General features: G+C 43.6%; 1 protein-coding gene across 1 annotated transcript in view; it reads left to right on the forward strand.

Moving 5' to 3' along the window:
• Positions 1 to 10,228, forward strand: part of MYO3A (myosin IIIA) — a 219,080-nt gene that overhangs the window by 9,646 nt on the left and 199,206 nt on the right. The window contains exon 2 of the mRNA XM_025206153.1: positions 9,188 to 9,370. Coding sequence (XP_025061938.1) covers positions 9,203 to 9,370 — 168 coding nt within the window. The 5' untranslated portion in view covers positions 9,188 to 9,202. The remainder of the gene's footprint in view (positions 1 to 9,187; positions 9,371 to 10,228) is intronic.

The following is a 10,228-nucleotide window of genomic DNA, read 5'->3' on the forward strand; positions in this document are numbered from 1 at the left end:
CGGGCTCGTCCCTGGCGCTGCCGCCGACGTGCAGCCGCGGGCGGCGTGTCGCGCAGATTTCATAGACGTTGGAGCTGGAAGGGACCTGGTGAGCTCAGTGGGTCCAGCCCCTGCCCAGGGGCACGAAGGCGGCTAGGGTCAAAGGATCCGAGCAGGATAAGCGTCCAAACGTTTCTTGTAAGTGCCCAGCGTTGGCGACGCGTAGGGGTGCATGTGCACCCCCTGAGCTTGGCGGTGCAGCCCCTGCAAAAAGTGCCGCCAACGCTGCCGGTGGCACCTGTGGGCAGATGCTGCTCGCCACCCTCCCTCCCTCTTGCCGCCGACACCGCCAGTGGCATCTGCGGGCAGGCCCTGATTGCTGCTGGCCACCGCCGGTGCTAGAGGCCTCTGCGGGTGGTCACCAACTCCCAGTTGGTGCTCGCCCCCAGACACCGCTGCGGCCGCCTGTGGGAACTCCCCGTGCACCGCCAGCACCCCGCCACTGCCAACACCACTGCCGCCTGCGGGCGGTCGCTGTGCCCCTCCAGCCTGCAGGAGCACGCGGCATTTCTGGCGTCCAGAGTGGGTGCTTGCACCACCCCTGGGGGAAGTCTGTTTCAGGCCTTGGGGGGGCTCGGACAGTAAAGAAGTTTTTCCTTTTGTCTAGCCTAAAATGGTCTTGCAGGAGTTTGTGACCACTGGAAGTTGTCATCCCCTGGGGTGCTCTGGTGAACAGGTGTTCCCCAGATCCTGATGCACACCCCTGATGTACTTATAGGCAGCCACCAGGTCACCCCTGAGCCTGCGCTTCTTCAGGTTGAAGAGTCTCATGGCTCTTAGCCTCTCTTCATAACACCAGTTCTCTTGACCTCTGATCATGCGTGTGGCTCTCCTCTGGACTCTTTCAAGCTTCTCCACGTCCTTCCTAAATTGTGGAGCCCAAAATTGGATGCAGTACTACAGCTGCGGCCTCACCAAGGCTGAATACAGTGGGAGGATGAATCTCCAGGAGACTGCTGAGAGTCACTCGGGGAATAAATGACAGGGTGTTCATTAAAATAAATATTAAATGTTGAATCTGATTTATACTGTTGTCCAGTGGGGTTTTAAAATATAACAGTAATGTGCATTTGCCTTCCTGATGTAAAGTCATTAATGTCATTACATCATGTGATGAAACCTCCCAGAATAGATTCAACCAGAGTTGGCAATCCTAAAGAGTCAGCATTTTTCAACGGCTGCTGCAACCTTGGGCAGGGGTGCCTTGAGTCTGTCCTGGGGTGCCTGGAGTCTGAAAAAGGTTAAGAAGCTCTGGACTAGTCTGTCTCCATTTTCAAGCTTGCTAAAGGTGGCTGATAAAGCTGGCAAGTTCTTTTTTTGGTCGCCAGTGCTTTGTGGTGAGAAGTTTTTGAGAAGCAGGCAAACGGGCATGTATATTTCTACTATATTGATTCTTATGACATTATACCATTTTGCTGTTTGAAAATGGGAAAATTAAGTGATGCTTTAGCTTTGAAAGCGAACTTGTTCTGAAAAAAATGTATTGATCTTGTGCCCAGGCACTGAAAACTTACACTCGTTGCTCGCAATACTTTTCTGCAGGGAGCTGCAGAATGAAATTGATAGGATTCAGCTCACTGATTGTTAATGCCAGCTCGGTGTTCCTAGTGGCACAGGGTTCAAATGGAAAGGTGTTTTTATCAAATGACATCCTTCCATTATTAACTCTGCTTTCATGGGTTTCTGTAATAGCATGAGTACTTACCGTTGAATAACAACTGACCTAGAAATCCTAAATTTATTTTTCAACAGATATAACTTTTTTAATAATGACTGAATAAAAGAACACAAAACCAAATGAGATGTGTAATTATTTATTTAATCTCAATGTAACTAAAATTTTACTGTAAAAAAAAAAAAAAAAAATGGAACTCTTCAACAATTTAGAGCCTGATTTGGCAAACATTAACCTCAGGGGAGGGCCATTACTTGTGTAGCCCCTATGCATGGGGTTGGAGTAGCAGGTATCTGAGCTGTTGTCAATAGGACTGAAAGCTTTGGTCAGTCTTGCTTCATCAGAATGTCCCTTCTGTGGTCCTGCAGTGGAGTTACATGAATATGTACAGCCACCTACCTGTCTGCCAGTCCTACAGGATGCGGTAGAACTATCCTGTGTGACATAGGTGGGGAGAGTAAGATTGAACCCTGCATGGCAGCATCATAAATGAAGGGTAGCAAGCAATGCCATCTTTTGGGAGTACTCAGTCAGGAAATAAAAAACCTGCCCATTTCTGCTACAGTCCACAGGGAAGCCATCTCTTCATGATCAACAGTGTGGAAGGCAGCAGATAGTATGTCCAGACTGACACTGTATCTGCATCTAGCAAAAAGAGGAGATCAGGTACCAACAACACCAATGCAGATTCTGCACCATGTGTGGAAGTCCAACAAGGGTCAAGGAGACTGGAGGCATCAAGTTTCTTTCAAAGTTATCTTGCCACTGCCTTCTCTATTATGTTAACCAAAGATGGAAGATTGCAAACTGGATGACAGCTAGCAAGGATGCTGGCATCAGATGTTGGAGCTTTGAAAAATGATTGCACAACTTAAAAGAAGCAGCCACCCTGCCCTGCAGAAAGGAGGAGTTGACCATCTCTGTCAGCAAAGGACTCTTCCTTTCATAGACCTGAGATAATTTATTCAGTCTGGTCTCTTTTATAGTATCTGAATGACTTCCATGAAATATGTTGCCTTCTAATGAGAATAAATTTATATAAATATATATGTGTGTGTAACTGTGCACCACATCTCTTTGTGTTTCATTATTGCCATTAGGCTGGGGAGCTGTTGCTGCCAGTGCCCTGTGGTTGTTGCCAAATATATCTAATTTGTCATTTCCTTGCTATCCCCCTGCCCTCCCTCCCCTCATATGTAATCAGGGCTATTTATTTTGGCAATTTTCCAGGTTCTAGCTTATTGTAAGATGTTTCCAACTTTATTGTCTATTTTTACTCATACAAGCAAGTGGTAGTGTGATCCAGCTCACTAAACATGAAATTGGATGTCATGGGTATAACCCAGATGTGGGAGGTCAGGGTTCAGAACCTGAGGGTCTACAATACCAGAAGCCCAGGCGGTGAGTTGCATTTTCCTTATTCACGTTTTAAAAAATCAATCTGGTTTAAATACTTTTTGATTGAATAGTATGAGCTATATTAAGGCCTCCAAAATTAGGTCAAATCCTTTGAGCCTGGTTCTGCCCTTATATCTATGATTCTCAACCTTTAGACTCACGGTAGTCCTTGATAGGTTTGAAGCAGCCCTCATTGAACTCAGTGCACCCCTTGGAAAATGCCAGCTCTTAGTTTTCATTTGTTTTTCAACTACAGAAAAATAATAGAGCAGATCTGTGCAAAGAGTTAGAAAGACCACAACAAGTCAGTTTTTATTACTATGGATTCCTCTTTGAATTCTTTGGGTTTATCTTGTAAATCATGTTTGCATACCTAACAATGCTAATATTGTGTGACATCCTGCAGCACTCTTTAGAGTATCGCAAGGCACCATGGTTGAGATTCACTGCCCTAAATATATCTTGCTTGTGTTTGACGGTGGTAACAGAAGTATATAGGAAGTTCTGAGGTCCCTTGAAGACAAGGTTCTTTGGGTGAATCTGATATCTTTTATTAGACTAACTTTAAATAGTTGGAAAACAATTATTAAGCAAGCTTTTGGGTTCAAAAACCCTTTGTCAGGCTAAGGAAGTTTCAGCAGTTGGTGTGTGCTCTTCCTGGATGGAATGAAAAGTAAAGAAGCCAGAGGCTGGTCTGGTATGCATACAAGACAGGTAGTCCATTGTTTTCCAACTATTAAGTTAGTCTAATAAAAGATATCAGATTCACCCAAAGAACCTTGTTTGCCTATGTCCTTAAACCGACACAGCTACAACCTACACCCCTGTAAGGTCCCTTGAATGCATTTGAAAATAGCATTTGGTTTTAAATGATTACTGTAGAAATACATTGATCAGGATGAGTTCCTGTCATCAGACACTTACAAACTTGTTTTGGCCAATCAATGGCCGGTGTAAAACAACAGTGAAACCGCTTGAACAAATGATAAATAAATCTTTCTTTTTCCTATTGCAGCTTTTATGTTTGATTTTCTTAAAAGAAGAATAGGAGTTGTAGGCAACAAAGACCTTATTCTTCATTTCTAGGAAAACTTTTGTCTTTTAAGTGGTGCTGGACAAGATTCTGTTCTGGTGTAACTTGCTCTAGCTCTATTAAGCTATTATTTCCTGGGGTATGTTACCAGAGGTTTGGTCTACAATCCATTATCACAGTCAAAACAATCTTACTATATTTGTATTGGAGAATCAAATAATGTGGGTATTTGTCTCAAAGACCTAGTTATTGGCTTGGCAGATGCCACATGGGAACTGGCTATGTTTGTAGCTTATCTAAGAATCACTAATATGTACAGTAACATTTTGAATCAGTGGTTGTTGGAATATACACGAATTGAGGAAACTAAGATCTAAAAGGTTTGGGTTGTTGTTTTAATGCTGGTAGGATCTTTTTGCCCTAGTTAGGCAGTAAAGCCACATTATGCTAAGTCTGGAGTGGTCAACCTGCTCATTCATGCTGCAGGTTACATGGGCAGCTGCCATGTGGCATGTGAACCCCAGGTGTTCAGTAAAGGGAGACACTGGAATGGAAACGGAGCAGAGCACTCTGTGGAGCTGAGTGGGGGCAGGATGCTGCTGGGAAAGACATGTCAGGTGTCACTACCAAGAGCCAGGTTTACCCTTTCCTGGCCCTGCAGCCATTGCCAATTCCAGGGCTTTGGATCCTCACTGTCCATATAAAGCTGTGGCCGTTCCAGGACTGAGGCAGGGTTAACCTGGCTTTGGTAGTAACGCCTTTTCTTGTAGCAACATCTTGCTTCTGCTCCATGCTGGTCCACATAGCTGAAGGGTTAGAGCAGCACTTGGACAGGAAAGGTGGCTTAAGTTGTGGCATGCCTGCCAAAAAAGTAGGCCACCATTGCCTCATTGCTACTAGGTGTTCTGAAGGCTGTTTTGAAAAAGGACTGGGATAGAGGAGTCGGGGTCAAAAGTGTGAAGATGGTTGAGTGGACCATAGATCTGGTTGGAGATTCAAGTTCTCATTGTTGGCAGAATGAAGATGGAGGTTGGCAGTTCTTAATAGACTGACTTGACAGATAAGGTGATGCTACACTATGTAGGACCCTGTTAATAAAGACAGTGGAAGAAGGGAGAGAGGTGATGATGTGGGTAAGAAAGTTAAAGTGAAGAGCCAGGAAGATGATCTTAGGGAAGCATTTGGAATTGAATGTGAAAGAAGCAAGAGCTTTAGGTTGTAGCCATGTTGGTCTAAGGACATAGGCAGACAAAGGTCCTTGGGTGAATTTGATATCTTTTATTAGACCAACCCAAATAGTTGGAGAATAGTTATTAAGCAAGTTTTCGGGTTCAAAAACCCTTCGTCAGGCTAAGGAAGTTTCAGCAGTTGGTGTGTGCTCTTCCTGGATGGAAGCAAGAGGGCATTTGTCAAGGCTAGAAAGAAGGTTATAGTGGTCAAAAGGTAAGAAGATGAAAGCCAGTGGTCCTGAGTTTCTGCTGGAGGTGAAGATGGTTTGGTGAGTTATTGTTGTGCTGCCTGTTTTTTGTCTGCCTGCTGTAGGCTTGAGATGAGAGACCTACACTCAGATCCATTTCCCATTTTTACCATGTTTCTTTGTTCACCATTTTAATGTCATCTTGCCCTTCTGGAGAGAATGATAGACCAGCTGCTGCTAGGGAACCTGTACTTGTTTTCCATCTGCCTTTTTAATACTATGATTTGTTAGATATTGTTTATACCGTGCCAAATGCTTCCACTGAAGTCAGGCCCTAAAACAACTCAAAAGGGCACCTGCTGTGGATTGCCAAATCACTGCCAGAAGAGATGTCAGGCAAGCACCTAACTTCCAGTGGGTAGGCTGGTAAGAGTCAAGCTGTTCAGGTTTCAAGGAATGCCAAAGCCTAGAGTCAGGAGGTATCAGGGTCACTTGTAAATCAGAACAGAAAACAAAAAAACAAAAAAAAGGACAAAGAAGCAGGGCATGCTGCATCAAACGCACACAAAAGCAATCCTCCCTCTATAAATCCAGCAGCCTTCATAATTTTCGATTCACATGTAAGCTCTGGGACCACATGACTTACAGGGCTGGAGCTTCTCTGTTCCTTCTGTAACAAGGGAAGAAAAAAGGCAGCACTGAACAGCTCCATTTAATATGGCATGATATTTACCCATAATTCCCATACCCGTATAATTTGTTGTTTTGATGGAATTTTTGCTTTGATTAAATAGATTATCATTACAGCACTCAAGAAAAGCCAGATAAATTGCTGGGGTTATGTCCTAGATGAGGAGACATTTATCTTAACATTTATCATTTAAGGCTCAGCCATTTATCTGTATGGGCTCGTTCAATAACAGAGTAAAACTGAGAAAATATTGTTCTATATAATTCATGTAAGGCATACATTTGTAATTCTAAATCAGACCCCAAAGATTATGGTGACTTCATCTTTTTTAAATAGTATCCTTAAATTATTGAATAAAACTTTCTTACATGAAAGTCTATGTATGTTTTTACTACGTCCAGAGCTAGTAAATGCTCATAGAGTATGTATGAGGACACTCTGTATATACATTTCTATCTGCAAAATGTCTCTAGTCACTGTATCCCCAAAGACAAGGAACATCTGTGGGATAGTGCATCCTGTACCTTGTAATGAGGTTTCTTGTAGTAGCTTCATTCACTAGAGGCAAATAAGCCGTTAATATGGATGAATCAAATTCATTCCAGTTATAATTCATTAATGCTTAGGGAATCTAATCTAACCAGGTCAGTCATCTGCATCTACCATTTTTATGTGCTCACTAACTTTGGAAGGAAAAGATGGCCTTTTGAGTAAAGCTTTATGCGCAGAATTGGCAGGGTGGGGTTCTACCCAGGACATTTACTGAGGAGTTGCCTTATTAGTTCCGCAGTAAATGTCTCACCGCTTTCACATGTAGCCTTATTAGGCTGCAGGAAACAAACTCTGCAGCAGAGTAGTACTTGTAAATACAAGTATTATCCTGCTACAGAGTTTTTTACCCTGCAGCACCACACATGTAAATGCTGATGCGGCTGGTTGGGCACAGGGGTGCTTCAGTGCAGGGGCTGCCTGACGGCTAGCCCACTGTACGGGGGCTTAGGAGTTTGGCCACAGGGAGGAGTAGTGGGAGTAGTACTGGTACTGCTCCCCTGCTGCCAAGTACCCAACCTGTGGGGAGCCCCGTGGGCCAAATGCCAAGGTTCTGTGGGCCAAGGTTGAGCACTACTGGTTTATATAGCTAACTAATTCATACACGTGGACTATCTTTACTGTCTTTATTTTAGTACCAGCAAAAATTTAAGTACGGAAATGAATAAAGTCTTCAAGAAAGTTTAACCCATATGCTGCAAGTAGAAATATAAGACTGAAAATCATTACTGAAATTGTTGGTTTATTCACTTTCTAGAATAATGTACAGCAAACTGCAATTCATAACACTACAGCTAGCTTTATCATCCTAAATTTATGAGGTTGACATACAGAATGCTATAATATGGATCCCTTGGGGTGCCCTGGTGAATAGTCGTTCTCCCAGTTCCTGATGCACACCCCTTATGTACTTATAGGCTGCCACCAAGTCACCCCTGAACTTTCGTTTCTCCAGGCTATAGAGTTCCATGCCTCTCAGCCTCTCCACATAAGGCCTGCTCTCTTGACCTCTAATCATATGTGTGGCTCTCCTCTGGACTCTCTCAAGCTTATCCGCATCCCTTCTAAAGTGCGGAGCCCAGAATTGGATGCAGTACTCCAGCTGTGGCCTCACCAAGGCTGAGTAAAGCAGAAGGATGACTTCTTGCGTCTTGCTTGAAATGCATCAGTAGATGCAAACCAGTGTTTTATTTGTTTTCCTGGCTGTGGCATCGCATTGGTGGCTCATGTTCATCTTGTGGTCAATCATGACCCCCAAGTCTCTTTCAGTCATGGTGCTAGTGAGTGTAGCACGGCCAAGCCTATAAGTATGAAGTGGGTTTTTTCTCTTGAGATGGAGCACCTTGTATTTATCCATGTTCAGCCTCATCAGGCTTTGATCTGCCCACCTTGCAAGCCTGTCCAGGTTGGCCTGAATTGCCAACCTATCCTCTAGCATGACCGCACTTCCCCATAATTTGGTGTCATCTGCAAACTTAGCCAGTCCACTTCGGACACCCAAATCCAGATATTTTATTAATATATTAAAGAGTACTGGTCCAAGTACTGAGCCCTAGGGGACACCACTGGTCACCAAGTGCCATGTTGACTCAGTTCCATTGACTATCACTCTCTGGGTTCGACCATGGAGCCAGTTCACCAGCCATCAGACCATAAGGTTGTCAAGACCGCAGTTCCCCAATTTTACCATGAGGACATCATGAAAGACCAAGTCAAAGGCTTTTTTTTAATCTAAATATATGACATCAACCTCTTCTCCTGTGTCCAGGTGATGCGTCACCTGGTCATAGAAGGAAATGAGGTCGGTCAGGCAAGACCTACCCACAACAAAGCCAAGTTGGCTCTCTCTCAGAATGTTGTAAGGATCCACCTGTAAGGATCCACCTCCTTGAACTTTATAAGTAATATGAAGCCTAATAGATGTCTAAAAGCTAAGAATAAAATCTTCAAGTTGCCAGTTTAATTTAAAGGAGTGGGTAAAATTATTGCTTTGTTCCTCAGTAGGGATTTGTCCCTTTTCCCCTCAATGCAGGGTTGTTTAAAATGGAGCAAAACTCCTTTTTGGACATTGATGGATCAGTCATCTTTAGGTTTTTATAACTGAAGGGTAGCCCTATATGGCAAAATCCTATTGACTTCATCGGGGCTAGGCTTTTTCTCAAAGTGAGCTTTGTACCTTTTCCAAAACTCAGACCACATTGTTCCTATCTATCCATAGTCAACTTTGGACCTATCTTTCGAGTTCTATTTGATGTGATTGCATGCAAATAATATACAGTTCCAGACTCAATCTACAGCTGAGGTTGCCATATATACCTTTGTTTTATCACACTTGCTATTAATTGCTTATGCAATGGAAAACTGAAATTTTGTGTTTTTTTTCAGGAACTAACATTTGAGATGCTTCCATTAACTGGGAAAACAATAATATTTGATCACTTCCCTGATCCTTCTGATACCTGGCAGATAATTGAAACCATTGGCAAAGGAACGTATGGCAAAGTTTTTAAGGTGTTAAACAGGAAAAATGGCAGCAAAGCAGCAGTCAAAATCTTGGATCCTGTTCATGTAAGCCACTTCAATATTAATTATTAAATATTAATATTAATTAGTGATTTTTATTTAATTATTCTGTCTCCTGAGCTGGAATTTGAATAAGCAGTGCATAACTCAGTGGTACTATTTGGGAGGACCCAGGCAACTATAGGCCCATCAGTCGTACCTCAATTCTGGAGAAACTCTTTGAGAAGATCATCAAGGAGCACATCTGTGATGGGCTGGCATCAGGGATGATGCTCAAGGGCAACCAGCACGGTTTCATTAGGGGCAGGTTATGTCAGGCCAGCCTGATTGCCTTTTACGATCAGGTCACAAAAGCATTGGACGCAGGTGTTGCCGTGGATGTAGTCTTTCTGGACTTCAGCAAGGCCTTTCACATTGTTGACTACCCCATCCTCATTAAAAAAACTAGGCGACTGTGGCACTGATGCCTACACAGTCAGATGGATTGCAAATTGGCTGAAGGGTTGTACTCAGAGGGTGGTGGTGGACAGGTCATATTCAACCTGGGGGGAAGTGGGCAGCGGAGTCTCCCAGGGCTCGGTCCTTGGGCCCGCACTGTTCAATTTCTTTATCAGCGATTTGGAGGATGGGGTGAAAAGCAACCTGTTTACATTTGCTGCTGATACCAAAATTTGGGGTGAGGTGGGCACGCTAGTAGGGAGGGAAAGACTGTAGCAAGACCTGGATAGGTTGCAGGGGTGGGCTAACAAAAACAGGATGCGTTTCAATACTGACAAGTGCAGGGTGCTGCACTTGGGCAGTAGTAACCAGCAGCACACTTATAAGATGGGAAACTCCCTTCTTGTGAGCACGAAGGCAGAAAGGGATCTTGGAGTCATTATTGACTCCAAGATGAACATGGGC

The sequence above is a fragment of the Alligator sinensis genome, unplaced genomic scaffold (genome assembly GCF_000455745.1).
Source record: "Alligator sinensis unplaced genomic scaffold, ASM45574v1 scaffold455_1, whole genome shotgun sequence".
Lineage (NCBI taxonomy): Eukaryota > Metazoa > Chordata > Crocodylia > Alligatoridae > Alligator > Alligator sinensis.